Genomic DNA, 27231 nt, shown 5'->3' with positions numbered 1-27231 from the left:
GGTGCTGCCGTCGTAATTTCATGCCCCAATGAGAAGAGCAAGGTCGAAGCAAATGCTTCCATCGGCATCTGCTAACACACTAACTCATAAACAAGGCCCGGCTGGATCAGGTGGCACGGAATAATACAGGCTAATGAAATACAGCACAGCTTTCCATTACTGTTAGTTTTTACAGTGTCGTCATTACGTGTAATTTATGTTTAAAAAATTCAATTTTATACAAGGCTCTGGGAAATAGGGGTCTGCAGGTCACCCGACGACTTTTAACGGCTCTGAGAGTCCTTATTGCACTCTACTGTTCCAACAAAATGTTAATAATAAATAATAAAAAAAAAAATCCCCTTTTACTTTTCCTCTGGTTTGCATATCTTGCTCTGTCTTTTTAATTACAAGTGGCTAAAGGAGAGTTTGGGGCTCTAGATGATGTCAGGAGTTATCCCCTTGGCTGATGCTCCCAGAGGGGGGTTACTATCTGCTTGCTTTGCTTTTGTCTGTCTATCAATCACCCGGGGTCCTGTAAATGGAGTAAACACAGCTGAGGAGAGGGAGATACTTAACAACCTCTCTCCCAAACCCTCACCCTCTGACATTGCCCTCCTCTCCTCCATTACACTTCATTTTATTATAGACTCCAAAAAGCTTGGCCAGAAAGAGAAACGGCAGCCAGACTTTTTATTTATTTATTTATTTATTTATTTATATTATGCCAAAATACTTTTTATTTTAACCTTTTCCTTCCCAATGGACTCACTGTAATCCTTAGCATGGTTCTGCCAGCCAGGCTTCCCTTCCTTATTTTAGCACCGTGGGGTTAGAGCACCTTTATGGGTTCAGAATGCTGCTCACTCTCCCTCCTGAGTTGAAGGATATCGTATTTCTTAAAGATTGCAATTGCATAATTAACAGTCTCGTAGGTGAATAATGCTGTAAGAATTCAGAGCCCTTTCAGTAACTCTTCAGAATACTTTTCAGCTGTATTTTTTGGCTGGACAGTTGAGACCAGTCCCTTTCCCTTTGACGTTTGGGTGCCTTTAAACAAAGGTTGAGCTGGAGGTGCAGCAGCAGGATGTTTACATTCAAATACAGTGTCTTAATGTAAATGAAGGGTAAAGAAATAGGAGTGATGTTTCTGAGACCTCAGGTTTTGGTAAAATGTTGGGTTGGGCTCAGCCTGGCGAATGCCCCGTGAACCAAGGTGTGTGAAGCAAAAGGCTGGGGAGGCTTCTGAAATATGTTTAACAAAGCACAGAGAAGGATATAGCACAAACATTGAATAAAGGAATCGTCCAGCACTGCATGGACCTGACTGAACAGGTGGAATCATTACTCTGGATCCGATCCCAGAAGGTTTTTATGATGATTCTTTTAAAGTGTGGCCACGTTCCCATGTTCTTTCTGAGTAGAGTTGACTCTGGCTTCCAGGAATGGGACTGTAATGTCATTGCAGGCTGCCTACCAGTAGATCTTCCTTTTAGTCATATGATGCCATGCACTGTCTTGCAGTCATGTAGGTTGTTGTCCAGTCCTAGTTTTCTTCTTAACAGAAAGTGTGTGTTTGAGGAAAGCAACAACAGGTCCCACCCCCACCCTGTACCACTCCCCTTCCTTTTTTGCCTGCAAGAGCAAAGGTGGGATGAGTTCTCCAGGGTGATCTGTTAGACTGCTAATAAACCTGGCTCTAATTCTTCCCACCACTCTTCCCTATCATGGCAAAATTCTTCATTTTTTTCCTAATCAGAATTTTTCTCCATAAAACTCAGGTTGCCTCCTGGTTGTAAAGATCTCACAGGCATTGCTGGGGGAGCGATTCAAGCAGGAATATAATGAGAAAAAAAGGGCTGGAAGGATGGGATCAGAAAAAAGGTTGTCACTGAAATGTCAGAGCCTGTGTCACAGAAGGAGAAGGAAAAACTTAGTGGCTCATCTAGATAAGCTCAATCAAGGGTTTTGCATTGCAGTTATTGTTGCTGTGACTGGATTTATGGTTAAACCACGGAATGGGACTCCCTTCTCCTGAGCTTCATTTTCCTTCAGAGGTGCAGTTCTGACCTTGGAGCACTTCTCATGTCTGTACATCTCACTCCTTGTTTGTGAAATCCGGATAACCTAAGCATGTCTCTCCTTCAGAGTGGTCAGAAGAGGAACAGTATTTCCATCTACATGTGGTCCTCATAGTACATAGCAGCAGGTATTTAAAAAGGGCCTAAATAAACACTCAGGTCTGAAAAGTTCACGAGCAAAGGAGCTTTTAATACAATACCCAAGGTGCAGGCACCAGGGGATGTCTGTGACCACCCGTTTTATCCTCTGACTTGCTCTGATTCTGTGTTTGACTATAGTTTACAGAGGCTGAGTGATCCCTGAAAACCAAGTGGTGGGCAAGAACCTTTAAATCCCAAGCAGCGATGGGCCCTGGATTATTCAAATCATTACCCTGAAGCCTGAAAAAGAAATTTTTAGGGCTTTGTGAAAATTCTGAGTAATTCCCCACAATGGCTGCGGTGCCGGAGGGGAATGAAAGGGCTGGTTGGGGGAAGGGAGCAGGTTTGCATTCTGTAGGGCTATGAAGACAGTTTCCTTGCATCCTTCTCAGCTCAGTCCTTGCTCGGTACCCTCTGCGGTTAGATTATTCCTTGCAGATAGCAATCAACTGGAAGGAAGTGTGTGTCTAATTTGCATGAGATTATTTAAAACAAAAAAAAAGGTCTGCATTAGTCAGGGTGATGGTAAACAACGCAAAGAGATGCCTTTTATAATATAGCCGTGGCTCAGCTTTCAAAGCCAAATATAATTCACTTACAATTGGCAGTTTCCTTTATTGTTCCTTTTAACCTTTTGCATTCTGCTTGGTCTTGATCTTGCTGAAACTCCAGGAGGACTGAAATGTTTGTTTTACAAAGTGTTAAGGAAGCTGATTTAGAGCAATTCTTCCATTCAACTGAGGTGATTTTTCTTGACATACCTATTGGAGACGTCTATTAGACATGAAGCTCCAGTTTTCATGGCACTGCTGTTGCATCCAAGGGAAGTGGTGTTATTTTGGGGTTATCAACTTCCTCCTAGATTAGAACAATGAATGGACCACGGGGACTTTTTCTCTAATGCAGTGATAGAAGGACTGTGAGAAAATAAAGCAAGGGGAGATGGTGGGACAAATGACACCTTGATCCAAATGACACCTTGAATAGATCCAGGTTGAGGAGTTTGGGGCATGGCAGATTCATGTGGTGTGCATACCTGTGTGTACATGGTGAACCTGAAAAAGCCCACTCTCCAAAGGGAGTTTTGATGAATTAGTTGTAATTACCTGAGAATGGTCTTAGAATTGTCTTGCAGAGGGAGTGGTGAGGGGCTGGAACAGGCTGCCCAGAGAGGGGGTGGGTGCCCCATCCCTGGGGGTGTTCAAGGCCAGGTTGGATGGGGCCCTGAGCAACCTTGTGTAGCTCCAGGCCTGGAGGTTGGTGTCCCTGCCTGTGGCAGGGGGTTGGAGCTCTGTGATCCTTGGGGTCCCTTCCAACCCAGACCAGTCTGGGGTTCTATGAATTGTACATTTTTGGTAGTGTGTGAAGACAGGTATATCGCTGAGTCCACAGAGGACTAGTTGCAGTACAGACCTACTCCTTATCTATGCTTAAGGAATCAGCTCTGGGCAATTATTCCCTTGGAGGCTGAGATGACAGGAACTTAAAAACATCTTGTTCAGGTGAATAAAAAGGAGGTGTTCCAAGGTGATGGCACTCCCAGTCTTCTCCTCTGATAATTAAGAAGGGATGTAGTTGTGATGTTCTTTTGTATAGTGTCCCTAGTACCAAGAACAAGACCACTTTGTGAGGCAGCAGAATAGCCCAGGGAAGTAATAACAATTTTAATTTGCACCACTTTGCACAGGATCCAAACCAGGAACTCAAAATGTGAAAGGTTTCCCATCATTCTGTCTTTCACATCAGCTTTTCTTCACAGTGCAACAGGGTTTTCATGGAAACAGTGACAGTTGAGTGTCCCTTGGCAAGACCAGAATGGTCCTAGAAGTGCATTTTATCTGCAAAAGATTTAGGGGTTTTTTCCTCAAATGGGATGAGAATGGAAGGGGCAGTGTGGTTAGGATTGTTTTTTTTGAATGAAATAAGGATCCTCCATAACTTCTGCACATTTCTGAGTATTAAATATTATCAAATTTGCTATATTTGCATGGAAATAGAATGAAATGCCTTATTCTGGTGTGAGCCATGTTTGCAGCCAGTGGCTAATACTGCCTCCATCTCTAGGAAATGCCATAGTTGCTGGTGATCTGCAGCGTTGGCATCTGGTAATGCTCTCTTCTACATTGGTTAATTAAGAACTGGTTAAAACAGTTTCATTCTGATTAGGACTTTGCTTTTTGTAGCATGGATTAGATACCATAAATACTGCTTTTGTGACCAGAACACTGTAGTGCAAGGTAGTGTAGATATAATAGTATCTTACATACTCACAGGGAGGGAATGAGGGTCTGTTCATAGTTCTAAAGCTGCCTGGATGCCAGGAACACAGTGTTAGTGCTTTCTGATGCTAAATATCAGTTCTGAGACAGACTGGGGTATTTCTGGTGATGTTGTTTGTGCTACAGATTGTTCTGGCCAGACCCTCAGTGTGCAGTGAAGTTCAAGGGCCTGAAAATACTTCTCAGAACTTCAGTAGTATGCCCAGAAGCCTGTCCTCCTTCTATACTGTATCTCCCTGTAACATGAAAGAGCTGAGGGTTTTAAAGGTTCAAGTTCAGGAATTTCACCTGCCAGCAATAGCTGGTGGCATGGCCTTGGAGTGGAGGTGATGGAGAGAAAGCAATCCCCATTTATTCTCCCACATTCATAATGTCCCTTCAGCAGCTGTGTGAGCATCAAGTGGTCTGTCTCTCCTCTTCAAAACCTCTTACATCTGTATCCTCTCTTTCTGACTGCCTTTGCATACGTGCTGCATGTACAGTGAAAGGGCCTGGATCCTGTCTCCTGCTCCTCATAGCAGGGATGCTGCTGTTCTCTCTGCTTCTGTGCAGAGACTAAGGTGACAGGTAACCCCCAGCTTCCAGCCCCACATCGTGGCTTCCATCTGAGGGATGAATTCTTTTTCTAGAGGATATTTTCTCCTGTTGGCAAAAATAACCCAGCTGTGCTTCCTTCTACACAGATGCTGGTCATGGTGAATCCTTTAGCTGCTTTTCTTTCCCCCCGCCTTGTTGGCCAAATCCTTTCCATATGTTGTGGCCAGTTACAGATGGTCACCCTGGCATTTCCCCATGGCAGGAGTGGCTGCACCAGCGTGTACCATGTGTGCAGCGTTACTACAGCTCCCTGTGAAATCAACCCCAGGCTGCCCTGGGGCAATCTAATCACTCAGCAATAGGCCGGGGCAACGTTAAGCTGAAAGTTTGGGCTTGGCCTTGTTTTGATCTGTTTTGTTATAGTTTTATTTCCTCCTTACATTCTGTGTCCCATTCATACTAATCACAGTCAGTCCTGATTTTTTCTTTTTATTTCTGCATTTGTCATAAAATAAAGCAAATTATTCCCGTCTTCGGAAACGATCTAGACTAATTAGTCGTCTAACCCAATAATTAGTTTTTTGTTTCCCTGTCTGTTTTCATGCATTATTGTTAGTTTTTTCCCCTCTTTTTTTTTTTTACACCATTACAGATTAAAATGAGCCACATTTGCAGTTGATGGTATCTTTTTTTCGGGGGAAGAATGGAGAATTGCAATAGAAAGCTACTTCAAAAGCAGCAATAAACTCAAGGATAAATTAAGGAAATTGAATGAGCCACATTTGGAAGCAGCGTTGAGGCTAATATTCTGTCGCTTAAGGTTAAATTGCAACAGAGAAAGAGAGAGGGAGACATTCCAGTGAATCCAAAATTGGGGAGGCATTACTGCTCAAGTCAGTGCCAAAATTCTTTGCAGCTTGAAAGGGTTCTGCCTGGCTTGAGAATTTAATTATGCGTGCATCAAGTGGGTAAAGGTGCTAAACTGATTTCATTTCCTCTGCTCCCCCAGGCCTGACAGATGAAGAAATAGACCTGGCGTTCCAGCAGTCGGGCACCAGCACGGATGAGCCACAGTCCCCAGGTCCTTCTACACAGCTGGTGCCAGCTCAGCCCTCTCACCCTGTGCTGTATAGTAAGTAACACTTGGAAAAACATCTGGTCCTGGTGCTTTCTGCGGTGATCTCTGCAGCAGCTTCCTAGGTTTCTGTGCCAGATCCTAGATTCCAGTGAACTCATACCATACTTTTTGTCAGAATTGGACACCAAATGTTGCTTTGAATGCACTTCACAGCTGTTGATGCCTGTGACAAGATCATATCACACAAGGAGAATGAGATACAAATGATCATCGTCTGCAGACACACACCATACAGACTGGCTGGTGGCACATCTTGACCTGGAGGTGTATAGTCAATACAAATCAGATTCTGACCCCCTGTAAGCACTTGAAAAAAGCATTTAGTCAACATAGGACTCAGTCATCCTTCTGAAACTTAAGGTCATGCTTCCCTTCATCAGGAGGGTCTTCTAATATATTAATGTTAATATATGATAGAGCTGATAGATTCTTGGATAGCAGGTGCTGTAAAAGTGCCACACAGTATTACATCTTTGCTTATTGCAAGAGTGGACTCTGTGCAAGAAACAGGTGAACATCCTCACAGGGCTTTGTATTTTCTTAGTCAGGCAACCAATCAGTTCATGGAATCATAGAATATCTTGAGGGGGAAGGGACCTCTAAGGATCATGCAGTCCCAACTCCCTGCTCCTCACGGGACCACCTAAACCTAAATGACATGACTAAGAGCATCATCCAGACACTCCCTGAATCTTGCTATTTAAAGCCTTGAACTGTTACTTGAAAGACTTGTACTTTCAGCATGAGCAGCGTGAACAGGACTCCCTTATACTGCTCATGTGTTGAAATACAAGGTCTTCAGGACTTTGTCTGTGGCTTCCTGTGTGTGAGCTTAAGGTCTGGCACTGTGGACCCCCAGTGTGAATGAGTTTTAAGAATGCTGTCAGGTCACAAATAATAACAAACAGTTAATAAGGATCCTTAATTTTAACAAGCTTTCTCTCTTCGATCTTAAATAATCTGAGTGGTGACAGCAGAAATGCTGTGCAGACTGTGGGGGTGTGACTGTATGATTTTGTGTACAGAGTACACTCTCCAAGAATTTTTAAAGTCCCAACATAATCTGTGTAGACTCCAAATTTACATATACATTTGCATTTTAAAACAAACCTCGCAAAAAAGTATCTAAGCTCCAAACAATAAAAAGCAAAGTGCACACCATTAAAAATCCATCAAAAGAAGCTGTTCAGCTCACATTTGTGTCTGGCAGTTTGAAAATCACTTCACTTACCTGCCAAGTATTAAGAATAGGATTCTGATACTGCTCCTGAGCAGCTCTGGGTCAGGCAGGGACTGATCTTACAGTGCACTGAGGGTTGTTTTTATTAGATGTGACGTAGCTTTGCTGTTGTTAGAGAGGATACTGGACTTGCTCTCTGGGTTGTTAAATATTCACAATTTGGGAAGAAAAATATTATTATAATAGAGTTGGGCTCCAGACTTGAATATTTCTGACTGCTGTATTGGGTGTGCAGGTGAACTCCAGGACTGTGTTCTGCCTCCTGGGCTAAAACCTGTCTGTTGTAGTTCACTGAAAATGCTAGAAAAGCAAAATCTGCTCTCTTGCTGAAGAAACAGTGCCAGATCTCTCTTACTGTTATCAGTTGTTCATTCAGCTAACTTGTATCCCAAAGCAGCATTGAAAGAATTACTCTTCCTTTATTTCAGTAAGAAACCAAATGAGGTTCAACAAAAGCAAGTGGAGAGTCTGGCACCTGGGAAGGAATAACTGCTGGAGTCAGTACAGGCTGGGGGTGACCTGCTGGAGAGGAGCTCTGTGGAGAAGGACCTGGGGGTGCTGGTAGATGACAGGGTGGCCATGAGCCAGCAGTGTGCCCTGGAGGCTGAGAGAGACAATGGGATCCTGGGGGCATCAAGAGGAGTGTGGGCAGCAGGTCACAGGAGGGGATCCTCCCCCTCTGCTCTGCCCTGGTCAGGCCCCACCTGGAGGGTTGTGTCCAGTTCTGGGCTCCCTGGGAAGAACTTTTCCCCGGTGAGGGTGAGGGAGCCCTGGGACAGGCTGCCCAGGGGGATGTGGAGTCTGTAATGCTTTGGCAGGGGGTTGGACCTGATGTGCTCTCGAGGTCCCTTCCAACCTCTGTGATTCTGTGATTCATACTGTTTGACTAATATTAGTAGGGCAGGAAAGAACTACACAATTCAAACTGGGACATGCTGTTGTTGTTGTTAACCCTTGCTGCTTTAGAGTTGTTATGGGGTTTTTTTCCCTTTTACTATTTTGGTTTTCCTCACAGCACCAGCACCAATTTCTTGGGAGGAGAATCCCTTGGCAGTTCGTCATAAGAATCTTAGTTGATATTTAAACATCAAAATGGCCCCAGAAACAGCTTCAAAGAGAAGCCTGAGAGTATCATTCTGTAACGCTCAGAAACTGAAGGTGAAGAAAAAAACACCGAAGTAAAGCTTTTGTAGGGGTTGTAGTTGTAAACTGGTGCTCCAGCTTCATGACCTGTTCTGTGCTTTTAAAGTAATTTGAACCAAAAGCTTCTGCCTGTGAGCCACCAACCCCCAGAATTCAGGAATCATAGAACAGAATCACAGAATCATTAAGGCTGGAAAAGACCTCCAAGATCACCCAGTCCAACCATCCCCCTACCACCTCTGTTACTCACTAAGCCAAGTCCCTCATCCAACCTTTCCTTGAACAACCTGAGGGATGGTGACTCCATCACCTCCCTGGACAACCTGTTCCAAGGCCCATCCGCTCTTTCTCAGAATAAATGTCTCCTCATTCCTCACCTGAACCTCCCCTGGCACAACTCACAGCCATTCCCTCTCGTCCTGTCGCTGGGGATCTGTGAGAAGAGGCTGAGCCCAGCTCACCACAAGCTCCTTCCAGGGAGCTGGAGAGAGTGATGAGGTCTCCCCTGAGCCTCCTCTTCTCCAGGCTGAACACAGTTCCCTCAGCCACTCCTCATCAGACTTGTGTACCAGCTCCTTCCCCAGCCTGGTCATCCTTCTCTGGACACACTCCAGGGCCTCAATGTGTTTCTTGGAGCAAGGGGCCCAGACCTGAGCACAGGATTTGAGGTGCAGCCTCACCAGAGCTGAGCACGGAGGGATCATCACCTCCCTGATCCTGCTGGTTGTGCTGTTCCTGACACTGGCCAGGATGCCACTGGCCTTCTTGGCCACCCAGGCACACTGCTGGTCATGTTCAGGCATGTGTCAGCCAACACCCCCAGGTCCTTTTCCTCTGTACAGCTCTCCAGCCACTCTGCCCCAAGCCTGTAGCGCTGCACAGGGTTGTTATGACTGAGGTGCAGGACCTGGCACTGAGTCATGTTGAACTTCATCCCATGACACCAAACAGTGACAGTAGATTCATTAGGTATTATTCCTCCCCTCTCTAGCCATTCTTTGTAGACCTTCTATTTAAGCTTAACCTCAAAATGGATGTGTGAAAAGAATAAATAGCTAAATATACCTGGTATTTGTTTGACCAAAAATATTTGTTTTGATTAGATGTCATCTGTGCCCTATTCTAGTCCTTGACTGGTGTAGTACCAGTGTCATTAACGATGGATCCATCGTTGTGTCTTCCTGTTAAGTGCTTTCCCTGGTATCAGAAGTGCAAACAGAATATGTGAATTTCTCCAGAGCTGATGGATGAGACTGTGCAGTGGTTCGGTGCTCTTTCAAGGTGCCTTGTTTGCTGTAGGTTATTTCATCAGTTGGATGCTAATCCTGTAATGAGTATTTCTGAACTGGTCCAAATCTGCTCCAGGACAGTTGTTTCTGTGATAGTTTACTAAGTCAATTTATCTTTCACAGATTTGTCAGGGGTTGTCATGTACAGAGAAAGATAGATACTACTTTTTCTGTCTGTCTGTTATGCTTATCTCAATACAGACTGTTCATGACACTAGTGTTGGAATACTTCAGGTGTGAAGTTCAGGACTATAACTAAAGGCCTAATAAGATCAGTAGGCTGCTGAATCTGTAAGTTGACTCATTGATGGGAACAACTCATATTGGAAGAACTTCTACTGAAAAAGATGATGGGCTATATTTGCCTTCCTCAAGAAAACATCTGAGTTTCTTGTGGAGCAGCATCTGAACTTCTGGAGTTTAGGTCCTAAAGACTGAACCACTTTGTAGTTTATATTTGTGGCTCCTTTCAAGGGGTTTTTTTTTTGAGTAGTTTTGACACCTCTACACAAAATCCCAAAACTAGGGAGAAAGAGTTACCTCCTACAGACCTACATGGGGGAACAGTTGAGGAGGATACTGTGCTGAAAAGCAGTGGCTAGTGTCATAAGAAGCCTAATTTCTCTGTCCCTACCCCCACATGGTTTTGCTATTTCTTGTTTAAAAATTGATTCAGATTGTGGGTTATGAGTAGAGAAGTTCAGGGTGGCATCAGAACCCTGTCAAGAGTTTATTCAGCAGGACTGGAGCAAACCAAGCTGGGGATCTTGCCAGCAGCTCCAGTGTTTGATGTCCACTCCTGTGAGGCAGGGCAGTAAATCCCATGCCCACCTTTCGATTTTACTGACCTGATCTGCTGTTGTCAGCTCAGTCTGTTCTGATTTTTAAAGATGCAGGAAAGAATTCCTACCACTGAAATCACAGAATCCCAGGGGTTGGAAGGGACCTGGAGAGCTCATGGGGTCTAACCCCCTGCCAAAGCAGCTCCCCAGCTCATATTGCTCAGATAGGGGTCCAGACGGGGCTGGAATCTCTCCAGAGATGGAGACTCCACACCCCCTGGGCAGCCTGTCCCAGGGCTCCCTCACCCTCACTGGGGAAAAGTTCTTCCCCAGGTTGCTGTGGAACTTCCTGTGCTCCAACTTGCAGCCATTGCCCCTTGTCCTGTCCCCACAGACACTGAAAAGGGGCTGCCCATTTCCCCCTGCATCCCATCCTTCAGATATTGATAAACATTAATCAGGTCCCCCCTCAGTCTTCTTCTCTCCAGGCTGAAGGCGGTGTGAGCTGCTGAAGTCTCATATGGCACTGGAAGAAATGCAGTGCTCCTGTTGTACAGACTGGGCTGGCAATGTAGGTGTTATGTAACATGCTAAGGCTTCCTTGGAGATACCTCTCACCTATGTACATACTTCTTTTATCCTTAATGAGCAAGTATATTTATAAGCCTTGAGAGTAGCGTAGTTCTGGTATGTCAAACTCCTCCTGGGTTTGGTTTGAGAGAAATAATAACTTTTGGGGAGGAAGAGACAAGAATTAAGTGAAGTTTCTAGATACTGTATTTTAACTCAGAGCTATCTCTACTATTTCCCCTCCTGTTCTGGAGGAGTAATTCCTTCCCTCCAGTTTGTACTTTTGCCAAGAGGTGTCAAAACTGCTTCAAAAAAAAAAAAAAAAAAAAGAAGCTTTTAAAAAAGCTTGAATTTGATTAATATAGAGAAACAAGACTTTGCCTGACTGATAATAAAACTGATAAATGACATTTGAATTACTTGTAGCAGTAATTTATTACATAAAATATCTTTTATTTGACATGCGATTAGTTGCTGGAAGCATCACTCAATCTGACTAGTTTAAACATGCTCTAAAATGAACCCCCAGTAAAAAACCAGGGCTGTCTGCAGTTGGCGTTATGAAATACACTAATCCAGCAGTGAGGACAAAAATCTGACTTTAAATATTTAAATGATTAATTGGGTTTATATATTTTTTTCTACCTTTCTAACCCCTGTAATTACAAGCAAACTCAGAGGAGTTTCTGAGCTAGGTGTGCAAAGCTGCATGCTTATCATCCAGGTATTGTCCCTGTTCTTCCCCAGGGGATTTATGGTCTCCTTTTATGGGGTTTTGTGTGGATTTTACACCTGCTTAAAAATCAGCTCCAGTGACTGTTTTTCTTGCCATTTGGATGTTCTTCTCCCACCCCTGTGTCTTCATTATGTGGGAGGCTGGAGAATACAAACCCTTTTTCCTTACAATTAAAAATGGTAACTAGAACCCAAATGCTTTTCTTCTTCCCAACTCCTTTCCATGGCTTCATTCTTTGCTCTTGGAAGATTTTACTCTTCCAGCCCCAATTTCTACAGTTTTAAAGGTGGATACTACTGAGGCTGACCTTACCTGGATACACAATGCTTAATTAATTGATGTCAGGATAGTTAATTCTGAGATGAACGGGGATCTTAAAAATAGTAGGTGTTTACTCTGGTAGTGTAATTTACAGTTGCTGCTGCAAAAATTCAATTTGCTTACAGAAAACACAGCCAGCTGGAGAAAATGTCTGTCTGTCCCTTCCGTTTGTCCTTTGAGGGTCTCTTCAGTGGGATGGTTTGTTACTTCCCCTGGGCTATTAGTGCATTTTCACTTCCTCTGAATTTTATTCCAGTTCTACAAGTGAGGGGGTGGAGGATACACACAGAATCACAGAATCCCAGAATCCCAGGGGTTGGAAGGGACCTGGAGAGCTCATGGGGTCCAACCCCCTGCCAAAGCAGCTCCCCAGCTCAGATTGCACAGGGCGGCGTCCAGACGGGGCTGGAATCTCTCCAGAGATGGAGACTCCACACCCCCTGGGCAGCCTGTCCCAGGGCTCCCTCACCCTCACTGGGGAAAAGTTCTTCCCCAGGTTGCTGTGGAACTTCCTGTGCTCCAACTTGCAGCCATTGCCCCTTGTCCTGTCCCCACAGACACTGAAAAGGGGCTGCCCATTTCCCCCTGCATCCCATCCTTCAGATATTGATAAACATTAATCAGGTCCCCCCTTAGTCTTCTTCTCTCCAGGCTGAACAGCCCCAGCTCACTCAGCCTTTCCTCACAGGGGAGATGCTCCAGGCCCTTCATCATCCCCATAGCCCCTCTGGACTCTCTCCAGGAGATCCCTGTCTTTTTTATCCCAGGGAGCCCAGAACTGGACACAACACTCCATGTGGGGCCTGACCAGAGCAGAGCAGAGGGGGAGGATCCCCTCCTGTGACCTGCTGCCCACACTCCTCCTGATGCCCCCAGGATCCCATTGTCTCTCTCAGCCCCAGGGCACACTGCTGGCTCATGGCCACCCTGTCATCTACCAGCACCCCCAGGTCCTTCTCCACAGAGCTGCTCTCCAGCAGGTCACCCCCAGCCTGTACTGACTCCAGCAGTTATTCCTTCCCAGGTGCCAGACTCTCCACTTGCTTTTGTTGAACCTCATCTGGTTTCTCCCTGCCCAGCTCTCCAGCCTGTCCAGGTCTCTCTGGATGCCAGCACAGTGTTCCTGTGTGTCAGCCACTGAGCTTAAGACTGAGGAACTTCAAACCCGCTCTCCACCCCATGTTTTAGCTTAGAGTGTTGCAGAGAAAAAGGCAGGTTGAGTGTGGATTTTAGGCAGAGCTGTGACATTCTTCCTAACACTGTAAAGTTGATGTGGTCACTGCAGAACCTTTCCTGCAGCCCTCACTCCCTCTCTCCTCCCCTCCACCCCCCTCAGCTTTTTTTTTGCCACAAGACAGAATTATTTCACACATCTCTAAAACGAGTAAAATGGCATTTCAGCTTCTTGTCTTTATAGACTCTCTGAACTTTAGGAAAGATCATTCTGGTCCCTTTTCATTAATAATGAAAACCAGGGGGCAATAAAATGTTCTTAGCTCAAGCATTCCAGGGATGGAGGGAGAGATGAGTGAGGTGAAAGGGCAAAGCAGAGAGGGTTCTACAGGTGTCTGCTCGGAGGTGACCGCAGCTCGGGGACAGTGAGGGACAGCCAGTCAAGGACTGCCATGGACAGGGCACAGCTGGACCCACAGACCCCCTGAGAGGAATTAACCCTCTACACCAGGCAGCTCAGCCTGCCACTTTCATTCTCATGGAAGGATATTTGTAGTCAGAAGTTCAGCACAGAGAACCGGACAACCAAAAGACTTCTAGATACCAGAACTGACAGCGGGAGCAGAGTAAGGAGGAGGGGAAGGTGGGACGGATGGGGTTTGCAGCAAGATTAGCCAGAGATCATTTTAAATCCTGACATGTACACAGCCAGTTACTGCAGCTTAGCTGACGTGTGTTAACTCATTAAGTTAAAAAGTTATGATAATTTGATCATGTGCCTACGCAACCAAAAATACTGCTGGTGACACCAGCTCCAACAGAGTCGCTTCAATTCGTTCAGATTTCTGGCTGGTGGATAATTTGAGGAGCTGTGTCCTTTATAGAGCAGATAAACAAACTTTATACAACAAAACACATTTTGGAGACATTGTAGGTCACATGTAGATTTGGATCTGTCTGTCTGGAGACTACATCGGCCTCCACCCCATCACTTCTGCCCACATCCTGCTGCTGAACTTTAGGAAATACCACTCTGCATCCTCTTTATTATTAAAGAAAACTGGGGGCAGTACAAGATTTGTTAAGGGAACTGTGAGGGATGTGAAAGGATAAAGCTGGTGGAAAACTCCAGGTGTCTTCAGATTCCGATCGAAGGAGCAAGCATACTGTGGTTTTGCTTTGCTCAGTGGAGTCTCTAAGCTTCTGTGCAGAATTGTGTGTTAAATATCTCAAGCTTTTATCTACTTCTTCACCTCTCTCTGTAGATATTTAACTGCCTATTTTCTCTTTGCTGTTTATTCTTGCTTTCATCCCTTTTTGTAATTCTGGATTGAAAGACACTGGATCCTTCTTGAAATGGTCCATAATTGCTGACACAGTGTTTATAAACCCATTTAGTGTCCTGATTTCTCTTCTTCCCAAAACACATCCTTCCTTTTTTTTTTTTTTCCTTCTCTGTGCTTTTCTGGGTCTACAGCTCTGTCCCAATCTTCAAAAATTACAACAGTGAATAACAATTGGTGTTCAAGTCCTGAGTCAACCTTACAAGCACTAACACTGCAGGCAGCTACCTGGGGAGAGTGGAGTAGGGTTCAGAGAGCCTTCTCCAAGGAAAGAGCAGGGCAAAACAGCTTGATGGAACTATGTTTAATTGCTGCTGTGATTTGTCTTGGTTTGACACCTTGTGCAAGGCCAGTGTCAATGCTGGAGGTCTGGATAGAAGTTTCTGTGTCCTAGGGCCAGAAGCCTGCACAGTGTACCTGAGGCACTACCAGCATCTTCATGCCCCCTGCTCAGTAAATCTGGGCCTGCTAAGAAGCAGCAGAACCAGCATGTTCATTGCTCCTTCCTCTGATAAAATGGGTGTATGGAAATGTCACCTGCAGTTCTGACTCTGATTGTTTCTCCATTCTGGCCTTTAGGTCCACCTGGCTCCAGATGGAGAGATTATGGAGCTTTGGCTATCATAATGGCAGGAATTGCCTTTGGATTCCACCAGCTCTACAAGGTAACATCTCCCTCACTGCTCTTAACACTGTACTGTGAGATAACACTGTTGTGCTGCTTGTGTCCAAATGATCCTGTTGGTTCCAAGTTTGGTGAAGCATCTCTGTTCTCACTGGCACTGACACTGGTGTAGCTGAGAAATGTAGACACTTAATGAGAAAACTGCATGCAAACAAAGCCAGTTTTTAGCAGTGAATCTCAAGCTGCTGGAAACAAGTTCATTTTCATCATGTGTATATAGTTTGGAATTTTTAAGTTGGAGAAACTGAGCACAGTTCAGTAAAGGGATCTTCCCAGCACTGGCCAGCAGACATCACTGCCATGGACCCAGTCTAAGCATTTGCCCACTGGTGATCACAGAATCACAGAACAGCAGGAGTTGGAAGGGACCTAAAAAGCCCATCTAGTCCAACCCCCTGCCAGAGCAGGATCACCCAGACTAAATCCCACAGGAACACAGCCAGGCAGGGTTGAATGTCACCAGAGAAGGAGACTCCCCAACCTCTCTGGGCAGCCTGGCTCCATCACCCTCACAATGAAAAAAGTTTCTCCTGACATTCCCATGGAACCTCCTCTGCTCCAGCTTAGTGACCCTGCACCATGGGTAGGAAAGAATCTTCTCTGACTGATCAGAATGTTGTAAAGGAGGAGCTAATGTCCAGGTCTGCCACACATCCTATAGCTCTACTCCAGTGTGCTTAGACCAACGTAGAGCAAGCGTGTTTCTGCTCTCCAACTTAACGTGTTCTTTCACTCTGGATTTGCTTTCCAGCAATGTGGTAAGTGATATGTGTTTAAAAAAAGGGTAAAATGAGGTACTTAGGGATATGGTTTAGCTTAGGATGGGATTGGTTGGACTTGATGATCTTCAAAAGGTTTTTTCCAACCTTGTGATTCTGGGATTAGATAATGTCTCTGGTAAACAATCGTGTTCTGTGGCTACACAGAAAATCCCAAGTGGTTCAGGTCAACACAGAGTGTAAGGAGTCCAACAGAAGTTGTGTTTTATCTTTTAAAAAAGGGATAGAGATGAAAACTTAACAAAAGGTTGATGGTTTTCATGTTTGTTGCTTCTTTAATTAACTATTAATGCCCTAAGTAAAATCTGGTTATGAATTAACACATTGGCCTACTAGTTTTAAACTACTTTTCTTATCCCATCCTATCATTAATTTTCTGGGTCTCAGGCTAAGAGGGAGGCAAGATTAAGCAACATCTATGCAAACAGAGTGACATGATTTAAGAGAATGGATTTTCATTGAGATCTGTTACTCCTGTGTGTTTCTGTTGAAGTAATGATGCCAGCCTTACTGATCTGCTCATTCAGGGGGACCTCACTGCAGCCTTCCAGCACCTGAAGGGAGCAGAGAAACAGGAGGGGAATCAGCTTGTTAAAAGGGTAGATGATGGCAGGACAAGGGGGATGGAGTGAAGCTGAAGGAAGGAAGGTTTAGATTAGATATTAGGGGGAAGTTCTTTCCAGAGAGAGTGGTGAGGGGCTGGAACAGGCTGCCCAGAGAGGGGGTGGATGCCCCATCCCTGGGGGTGTTCAGGGCCAGGTTGGATGGGGCCCTGGGCAACCTTGTGTAGCTCCAGGCCTGGAGGTTGGTGTCCCTGCCTGTGGCAGGGGGTTGGAGCACTCTGATCCTTGGGGTCCCTTCCAACCCAGCCCAGTCTGGGATTCTGTGATTCTTGCAAAGAACAGTGGGGCTGATAAGGACCCATAGAGGTGGTAAGACAAGAGCTGCTGGGCCCTGCAGATCCAAACACATTGCTTTTACTACATGACACATCTAACACATATTGATGATTTACATAAAATGTGGGGCATAATGTAACTCCTCCTTGTAATAGATCCTACTGGTGTATTCTTTGTTTACAGATCTTGCTCTGCTCTCTCTCCTAACCTCATAGGAGACACCGTGTGCCTAGCAGAGACCCATGTGTTCTTTTATAGGAGTAGGCAATCTTTGGAGATTGATAAATTCCCTCTGCCCTTCATGGAATTTTGAGGGAGTTTGCAATTAGGGATTTTTATGTGAAAAGTAGGATGTGAGGATAAAACATAGGATAAAACTTAGGTGTCCTGTGTGTTCTGTGAAGTTTAAGAAAGAATTCTTTATGAAAGTCACCAGAGGGTATTTGCTTTTCTGAATGTAAACATGTACCCACCTGTGCTTTGTGAGAGTGAGAGCTGTGCAACACTGACATCTCAAACCAGTGCTGCTCAGGGTGAAAGAAGGCTGTCCCACACTTGCCAGTGCAGATCGTTCTGCCTCAGAAACCATCCTGCATGTATGACCTGAAAGTGGGTGTACAGGCATCAAAAGCCAGGATGGAAAAGAACTGACAGGAACTATCAGGGCTGTTTCCACATCCTAGACCATCCTGGTCTTGCATTTTTTCCAGCTGTCATGTTGTACTTGGATGTGCCCCTGTTAAAGTGCATATCCAGATCATAGAATCATGGACTTGCTTAGCTTGGAAGAGAACTTTAAGATCAAACTGTTACCCTGTCACTGTCTAGGCCACCACTAAACCGTGTCCCCAAGCACCACATCTACATGTCTTTTAAATCCCTCAAAGGATGGTGACTCCACCACTCCCTGGGCAGCCTGATCCACTGACTGACAGCCCTTTTGGTGAAGAAATGTTTCCTATTACCAATCTAAACCTCCCCTGGTGCAACTTGAGGCCATTTCCTCCTGTCCTATCACTTGTTACTTGGGAGATGGACACCTGCCTTGCCTGTTTTCAGGTAGTTGTAGAGAGTGATAAGGTCTCCCTGAGACTCCTCCAGCTCCCTTAGTGCTTCTCACAGGACTTGTGCTCTAGACCTTTCAGTAGATTTGTTGCTCTTCTTTGGACATGCTCCAGCACCACGATGTCTTTCTTCTTGTGAGTGGCCCAGTACTCAAGGTGTAGCCTCACCAGTGCCCAGTACAGGGGGTGGTCACTGCCCTGGTCCTGCTGGCCACACCATTGCTGATACCAGCCAGGATGCTGTTGGTCTTTTTGGGCACACTGATGACTCACGTTCACCCAGCTGTGTTGGTAGCAGTGCTGCAGAGGGATCCATGGTAGTTGATGAGAGTTGTGATCTATTAGATCCAGTCCATCCTCTGCAAGGGCAGAGTGAGGTTGATTTCATGGCTGTGGATAGTGTCACTAAACTGCCTCCTGTCCTGTACTAGCTTGATCCTCACTTCTTATATCCCTGGTCCCTTAGTTCTCTTGATGTGCTCCAGATCTCTGCTTTTCCTTTTGTGGCTTGTAACCCTTCCCCCTGCCAAGGTTCAAAAGATTTTTTAACACCTCATTCCCTGGCTTGTGGTTCCTCTGGCCTTCCCTGGGCCTTTCTCCCCTGCTTCCCACTTCTGCATTCCCTGCCTCATGGATGTAGCTCAAATGTTGAGACACAGCGGTGTGTTCACATCTGAAACTGTGCTCAGTATGTGATGGATGTTCCTCTGCACTGAGAGCTGTCCAGTAAACCTTCAGTGGAGTTAGGAACTGCTTTTTAGCACCCCCAAAAAAGTAACCACAGAATTCACACCTTCTTCATTTTAATGCCTCCAGCAGAGGGAATTCCTTTTCTCAGCCAGGTTGTGTGGATAAAGGATCACTGGCTCTGTGATAAAGGCTGAGGGTTGGGTGGAGGGCTTTGAGGATGTTTCAAGTGGATTAGAAAGGCCACTTTGCATATCCCTATTCCCTAAAAAAGTTTCTGTGCTCCATGCAGAAATACCTGCTTCCTCTCATCATGGGAGGCAAAGAAGACAGGAAACAACTTCAGAGGATCGAGTCAAACATTTCTGAGATGAGTGGCAGCGTGACACAGACAGGTAAAGATTAATGACTCCATCAATTCACCCCTCAAAGCCTTTCCCCCTGTATCCTCCATTCTACCAAGACCCCCACCCTTTTCTTTCCCTCCATCTCCACTTTATGTGGTGACTTCATTTATCTGCTCTGAGAATCTGTTCACATTTGCAAATGAAGCCGCCGTCATTTCGGTTTAATTTGAAATTGCTTGTTTACTGTCGGCGCGGCCTCAATTAATTATGTTTTTACGGAAAGGCTCCCAACCTCAGAATATTAATAAGGGGAATAAAATGACAGCCTTTCGGAGGGCTGTAAAGTTCATTTTTAATTTCTGCTTCTCTGATGTTTTCAGGGGCTTTTTTTTTGGTGTTTTCCCTCCACCTTCCATCTGAAAATCCGAGGAGGGGTCAGGAGAGTCTGTAATTACTGTGCCTCCCTGACCTTAGCCACCTTCTCTGTTATTGACTCTATAGGGTGTCTGTTCATTACCCGATGCCCTAATGATGGTCTGGATTAGCTGTTACCTGTCACACCAATAGAGTTTTTAATTTTATTTTATTTTATCGGCTTGTTTACTGCCTGGAAGCTTTGGATAAAGTACCAAAGTAGAACAAGTTATCCTACAGCTGGAGATAGAGCCCAGCAGAAGTTCTTCAGTGTTTGCTGGGGTGTAGGAGAGGAATACAGGCTGTTATCCTGATATAAAAGGGGGAAAGATGAAAAAAAAGTACGATTTTCAGTAATAATCCTGTTGGGGTTGAAGGAGCTGGTGGGCTGAGAGTGGGAGGATGCTAATTACACTTTTTAGTGGGGAGGGGAGAAGAAAAGCATCTTTCATTTCTCATGATACCCTAAGGTCAATCCTGAGACCAGCTTCTTCCCAGATGGGAGCAGCCCCAGTGTTTGGCTGTGTGAGGCCCGAGGTAGATAAATGATACAAACATTGTGTAAGTTCAGGGAGATGTACAAATCATAAACCAATATAATTAGAAGGGAGAGGTTTTGGACGGATATACTGTGGGCTATAGACATCTATACAATGGAAAGATAAACTAGAAATACTGGAGGTTAGATGCAGTGCAGGTAGATTACCCATAGTGCAGATAAATCATATGGATTAAAGTGAGCAGGCGGGCATAGATAAATTAAATATAGGAGGAATAGAGGCATCTTTGTAGCTAGACAGCAGGGAGGACGTGTGTGAGCGCGTACACACGCGTGTGTCCTGGTTTAATACTCTCCCTGCTTCTTTCTTCCCAGTGACTCAGTTACAAACAACTTTAGCAGCTGTCCAGGATCTGCTAATCCAGCAACAACAGAAAATCCAGGAGCTCACCCAAGAACTGGCTGCTTCTAAGGTATCCACTTCCAGCTCTTCAACCTTTAGAACATCCTCATCTTCTTTGAAACACGTGTGGCTTCTTTTCTGGGCACAGGGAAAACACCTTGTTGGAGTCACAGTCCAGCCTTCAGCTTGGTCATATCCCCAGCCAGGTTCTCTGCAGCTGATGTCTCTGTAGGCTGGGTCTTTAAAGCACTGGCTGTTAACTGGGTACTCAGTGAAATACATGGAACTTGTGGGAGGGCTTTGCTCTGGAGCTCTGTGTGCAGGCTGTGTGTCTCAGGTCTCAGGCCTGTTCTCAGCTCTGTGTCTTCTGCATTGTACTCAAGGTTAAATAATTTAATTGTGCTGTTAGACCACTGCTCAGGAGGTGATGGCTAGTTGTGCAGAGGTTTTATTTGTGGGTCACACGTAATTTACATGTTTGTACTTCTCCTGTACCCTTCTACCTTGTCAAAACAATGACTTAATCCTGTTCAGCCAAGTGCACACTTGCAGTACTGTATTTAAGTCACTTGTTTGAATCCAGAGCAGCTAATGGCTGAGCCTGCTTACTATTTGGGTTCTTCTTTCAGTGATTTTGGTCACCTCAGTGTAACAGGGGGCCCTATCACAACCACATTAGTGACACAAGGTGGCCCATTCCCCTTGACTCCTGACCTGGCCTGGCAATAAACCATCAGTTCTGACCAGTTTGTGTTGTGGAACCACAAGTAACCAGTTTTGACCAGAATTGATTTTCTTTCTGGCCATGAGAATGAGTGCTTTTCATCCCCAAAGTACTTCACAGCCTGAGCATTCTGTCAGCCAGCACAGTGTTGGCTGCATGTGAGGTGGGATGGTTTTGAACCAGGCACCTAGAGAGGTGGTCTTCCTTTCGCTCACACACTTGAGGTTACTCAGGGCCTTATGCAGTCACCTCGTGGGATTCTCTGTCCAGGGAGAGATTTTCCTTTTTCCTGGAAAATCCCTTACACAATACTTACAGTTTTCTACCTAGAGCCTGAAGAGTTGTCCTCTTCCCTTGCCCTTTTATCTCACACAAACTCTTTGATGGTGTGTAACTGGTGGGCCAGAGCTGACTCTGTGGTGTGCACACTGTACGGTAGGAATCCCTCAGTAGCACAGCTGTAAACCCAACCATGAAAGCCAGTTTATGGTCACAACACTCCACTTCAATTTTCCTTGGGAACTGTGGCCTGTCAGTGGCCTGGAGCCAGTCCGGAAATTGGAAAACTGTTTTCAGGTCTTAAGTGTTAAGATTAAGACCACATGTTGAGCTTTAAGAAGGAAAAAGGGCATAAGAGTCTTGGTGGTTTAGAGAGCCTTGAAGAAGTTTTTTTCCTCCCCCCTCTCTACCCCCTGTGCTGAAATGGTAGCACACATTGTTATGATATCTAAACCTCATGTGTACAAAGAAAAACTTGGGCAACCCCACAAACCAAAGAATAAAAGCTGTGTTTTCTCAGCTGTAATGTAAGTTTTTATATCTGCTTTTCAAACTCCTACTGGCATGCTGTAAAAAATTAAAAAGAGGGACTTTAAGTAATTAAAAAACCTACATAAAAATTCAGGGCTTGAATTTTCTACAACTGGTTTTTAAAGAGACTGGCTAAAAAGCCCCAGATGTCAGATTTTATTTCTAAATCCCAGGCATCTGGCACCATATGTGTTTTGGAAATTTGAGTCCTTTGCAGGCCAGTGAGTGGAAATCACTCCCTTGTTAATGTGCTGCTGTAGCTTTCAAGGTCTTGGAAAGCCAGAACAGTGGCTCCTGGATTCTTGCTGTCTGAGGGCTGGGAGTGTGAATCCCAAGGGAAAGCATCTGTGTATCTCACAGCGACTACTGACCAAGCCTCTCCCAGCTCCCTGGGTTCACAGGCCAGCACTCTGCCTGAGGAGTGCTGGCTGTGAAGGTGCTCAGGGCTGCTTGGCACTAGCTGAAGCCTGTTTAAAGAATAAGCAGGGACAACCAGGTCTGGCTACATCTAATAGGAACTGCTGAGGAGGAGGTTTGTGTTACTCCAGTCCTGGCTTCCTTTGTCAGGGGATTTATTAGGAGCAGCTCTGGAGTGATGCTCACAAATAGGGTTCATTCCTAATGGCTTTGAGCAGAAATTATTATGGGAGGTGCTAGCCAGGAGTGTTCTTTGCTCCCATACTCAGCCCGTTGCTGCAGGAGTTGCTAGAGTGGTAAGATGGGGTAACCACAATCCATGATCTGCCTTTCAGAATGTCATCCCCCCCCATTTCTCAAGTTCCCAAAAGGATTAAAAGAAAGCTTGCCAAAGTATTATCTGCAGCATGTCCTCCTCAGTTCTTACCCTGCTCTGATTTCTGCCTGATATCCCATAGCAATTCTGATGCAGTGCTGACAGCAGCTGTACCAGGCTTCCATGAGTTACTTATCATCTTTCCCCACCAAATCACATTCATTGCCTTGAAATATCCAAGAGACAGTGCCCAGTCCAGCTGCTCCCTGGAGATCCTGTCTGGTACCTCCAGCAGAGCTGTAATTTGTCAGATCTGGTAGGGAAAATTGTTTGCAACTTTGAAGCATTGATTTATCAGCCCACCTTTAACCAACCACCACAGGGTGCAGATCACTGATTCTTTATTTCATGATTTAGGATGAATGAACAAATGATCTTAAAATAGTTGTTAATATGTAATATTTGAGTCTGTTGCTTCTGCTAATCGCAGTCACAGGAGAGAGTAAAGGATGCAGTGCAATTCCCACTGCCTTTCAGCATCCTCCATCCAGTCTTTTGCTCTAGAAGTCATTTGTTAGGTCAGTGTCAGATGGTTTATACCACTTTGTGTATCGTTCTCTGTCTGATGGTGACCTGGCTTTGTCTAAGCTCTCAGGAGTGCTGGCCCCCTAGTCACAAAGGAAAGGTCCCCTTGAGAGGCTCCAGCAGTGTGTTGGAGACAACATACAAGTCCCAAAATATTTGAATAGTCTTAGCACCTTGAGACAATTATTATTTCTGATCATGGTGAGGACTCACTCAGGTTCTTTATTGTGGACGTTGTTTTGCTGAGATCTGAGGGATTTTAGAGGATGGAGTGTGTGTCCGTTATCCCCAGGGCCCCAGATGCCCAGATGGGAGGAAAGGGAGATGACATGAAAAAAAACAAAGTGCCATTAGTGAACTACCTCCCAGTTCATCCTTTGATCTTTATGTTTTCTTTCTCATGTCCTAGGCCACAACTTCCACCAACTGGATTCTGGAGTCACAGAATATCAATGAATTGAAATCTGAGATCTACTCATTAAAAGGACTTCTCCTGAACAGGTATGGATGGAATATGGGAACAGGTTTCTGTGTCAGGAAGGGGTTGGGTTCAGGGATTCTCTCAGTCATGCAGAGGAGAGTCATTTCCAACAGGAACTAGCTCTGTATCCTGTTATTGCTACTTCAATAATACCACTTTGTGCTCCACTATCACTATGTGTTTGCAGGTCTCAGAATGCTTTTCCAGCTTGCCCTGAATCACAGGGTGCTCTGGGTAAGGAGTAAGATCCTGCTCTGTTCACACCAGAGGAACGTCCTGCCGCTCAGCACGGCCAGGCTGCCTCTGGGCTGGATGGAGCCCTCACTGCACCTGCATTCTGCTGCTGCTGAAGTCACAGTTCAGCTGCCCTCTCCATGGTTAGGGCACACCCAGAGTGCAAAGAATGGCACTTCAGCCCAGCCTGTTGCTCTCCATTAGCTACCTCAGGTATAGACATCATATAATGCAGGAGATGTCTGAAATGAGGTGATATAAACCCCAGCCTGTGGGCCAGTCATAAGAACAGGGATCAGATCTCAGCACTTGATGAAATTCTTTTTTGCCAAGTGCATTACTTAGGAGTTTATCTGGCTTTTCAGCTATTGATCCTTTCCCTCTGATATGACTCCCATGTCTCCTTCTAACGTAACTAAATCTTCTCGAGTCATCTGTTTCCTAAGAGATGGACTTCAAAGATGAGTCTAAGATTGGACTAGACATGTTCTGGATCTCAGCAGCTGGGCTTTTCAGAAGTCTGTAAAGGCTATTGTCCTTAATAGCCTTTTAAATTCTCACTACACTTCCCATCCTTCTCAGGAGTGACAGTAGAAAGCCTTGGAGGATTGAGGACACATATTAAGTTATTGTCTGTTAAGTTGGGCCATACTAGCATCACTGCTGGGGAGGGAGCATTTACTTAATGACACCTCTGTAGCAGTAGGAAAGTTGTAGCTGGGGGCAAAGTGCTTTTTGGGAAAAAAGAAAACTTTGGGGGTTCTTTTTTAACAAAAGGAAAACATTTCTGCAGTGAGGTGGCAGCTGTAACACCAGAGCCAAGAAAGTCTCCAGGTTGAATCTGTTGATTGCATTTATGATACTGGTTGAATAATGCAGACATGAGCATATTGCACCCGTGGGAGGTGGGGGTTAGATCAGCAGAGTTCTTTGATGGCTGGTGGTGACAGCAGGAAAAGGGAGGGGAGAGCAACTACTGTTCATAGTTCAGCCTAAGAAAATGTAATACGCTGTGTTTGAGTGCTCACTGTAGGAGTGTCTTGTCCGTGGCACTACCCAGCTCACCTGAGGGGCATGAGAACCTCCTGCCACACAGCATCCTTCTCAGAGCTTGGGCTCACGCCTCTTCATCCCCCAGCTTTCCACATACCCAAGCACAGCTGCCTGGCAGGACTAGATCAGACACACTCTTGTGCTTTGCTCTTTATGCTGGATGACTTTCTGAAGGCACCAGTGCTCCTCACTGTGAGGATATTTGTCCTGTTTGATACCTGTTAGGGCTGGGTGGTAGCTGACACTGTGAAACCCCTAAAGCCCACCTGGAAAGGGCTCAGGAACAGAGCAGCCAGCGTTCTCAGCTGGGGCAGGCTAGTATGACTCCGAGTCAGAGAAGCTGAACCAGTTTGCAGGAGCCAGGACCTGGCCCAAACTTGTACAGTGCATGCTGGGACTAGGAGATAGGCCCTGGATTGTGTATCACACCGGAGGCAAGAGCCAGGTGGTGAAACTCCTCTGGCTCAGGCACGAGGTCCTGGCGTGTTGGACTTCTTGCTGCAATGGGAATTGCCTTTGGTTTATAAAGGGATGCTGGTGTTTTTCCACAGGCAGCACTCCTGAGTGCTTGCACACTCTGTAACTGGCCAAGCCAGATGGGTTTAGCCCATCAAATGGCCCAGCTGTGATGCTTTCCTTGTGCCCAGGCTCCATGACTGGGTGTTTGTAAAGCACTTTGGGGTTCTGGCTGAAGAGGCGAAGGGACCTTGGTTTTCTTCATTTATGACAAAGGAGACTTGCACTTTCAGTCCTGCTGTATATGGCTTCCCCAGTGCAAATACACCTCTCTAATGATGACCCCTCAATGTTTTAATAAAAGCCCCTTTCTCTCCTTTTCTTCCCCTCCTCCCCTCCCCCAAGGAGGCAGTTCCCTCCCTCCCCTTCAGCTCCTAAGATCCCATCATGGCAGATCCCAGTGAAGCCAAGCTCACCCTCCAACCCTGTGGTTGCCAACCATAATAGCAGCAGTGACATCTCACCTGTCAGCAACGAGTCCACCACCTCATCACCAGTCAAGGAGAACCACAGCCCTGAGGGTTCCAAGGTCAGCTGCCACCTGCTGAGCACGGAGGAGGGCAGCAAGGCGGTGATTGATGTCAAGAGCCAAGTGCGGATGGAGGTGCAGGGTGAGGAGGAGAAAAGGGAAACCAAAAGCAATGAAGAGGAGGAAGAGGACGATGAGGATGATGACGTTAGCCATGTGGATGAGGAGGAATGTCTGGGTGTCCAGACTGAGGACCGGCGAGGAGGGGATGGTCAGATTAATGAGCAAGTGGAAAAGCTACGAAGACCTGAGGGGGCCAGCAATGAGAATGAGATTGACTAAGGCACCCTGGCTTCTGCTGCTGCTGCTGTACATCTTCCCTAGCCTCCTGCACTGTCCCTGGTGCCTCTCCCATTTTGTGGAGAGAAGTGCCACCGTCCCCTCCAGTGATTCTCCCATGATTGACCTTGAGTAGGGTCATGATCGCCCAGTGAACAAGGTGGGCCCTGTTTCACCACAGGGCGTTGCAGTGGCTTCTTTTCCCTCCCAGACCCACCTTCTGCCCATCAGCTGGGGTCACTGCCTGGGCTGGAAGACCAATCGCCTTACCATGCACCACAGCTACAGAATAAGTCCTCTTATAAAAGCACCATTTCTCCTCAGTCAGCCTCTTTGCTGCATCCTAGAGTCCTTCTGCCCAATTTCAGAAACCAGTCTGTCCTGAGCTCTTTGATTTCACAAGCCTTTAATCCCCACGTAAGGCCCAGACCAGTTCTGCTTCCCAAAATAACCCTCTGTTTTCTTTCTCAAACTACTTGATATTCTGTTGCCAAAAAAAGACCGTTTTAACCCCGAATTCCTCACCAGATCTCAGTCTCAGCTCTCCCAAGCCTTACGTCAAGCCTCAAATTCCTTGAAACTACCTAGCATCTGCAAACACTACATTTCTGTGGGGTCCAAAGAACGCCATTACCACCCCACATTGCTTATACTCAGAGAAGTGTCCTCTTGCTAGGGACCAAGCCACATGGCCACAGTAAAATCCCTGAGAACAGGTGGCTTTGTTCCTGATCACTCCCCTGGTAAAACATGGCTTG

The 27231-nt window shown here is 45.7% G+C and overlaps 1 protein-coding gene across 1 annotated transcript; it reads left to right on the top strand.

Annotated features, from left to right (window-relative positions):
* Positions 1–6078: 6078 nt before the first annotated feature.
* PEX14 (peroxisomal biogenesis factor 14) lies at positions 6079–26519 on the top strand. The gene is made up of 6 exons (XM_084274525.1): positions 6079–6149; positions 15332–15417; positions 19159–19261; positions 20502–20599; positions 23791–23882; positions 26011–26519. The coding sequence occupies exons 2-6, from the start codon at positions 15379–15381 to the stop codon at positions 26474–26476; spliced, it is 798 nt and encodes a 265-aa protein (XP_084130651.1). The 5' UTR covers positions 6079–6149; positions 15332–15378; the 3' UTR covers positions 26477–26519.
* The last annotated feature ends 712 nt before the right edge of the window (positions 26520–27231 follow it).

The sequence above is a fragment of the Gallinula chloropus genome (assembly GCF_964237585.1).
Source record: "Gallinula chloropus genome assembly, chromosome: 23".
Lineage (NCBI taxonomy): Eukaryota > Metazoa > Chordata > Aves > Gruiformes > Rallidae > Gallinula > Gallinula chloropus.
The sequence above is the reverse complement of the archived record's forward strand: the minus strand, read 5'-3'. Positions and strand labels throughout refer to the sequence as shown.

Coding starts and splice junctions, on each gene's coding strand:
- PEX14 (XM_084274525.1), top strand. CDS start 15,379: ATGGCAGGAATTGCCTTTGGATTCCACCAGCTCTACAAG. Junction 15,418..19,158: donor GATTCCACCAGCTCTACAAG/GTAACATCTCCC, acceptor TGCTCCATGCAG/AAATACCTGCTTCCTCTCAT. Junction 19,262..20,501: donor TGGCAGCGTGACACAGACAG/GTAAAGATTAAT, acceptor CTTTCTTCCCAG/TGACTCAGTTACAAACAACT.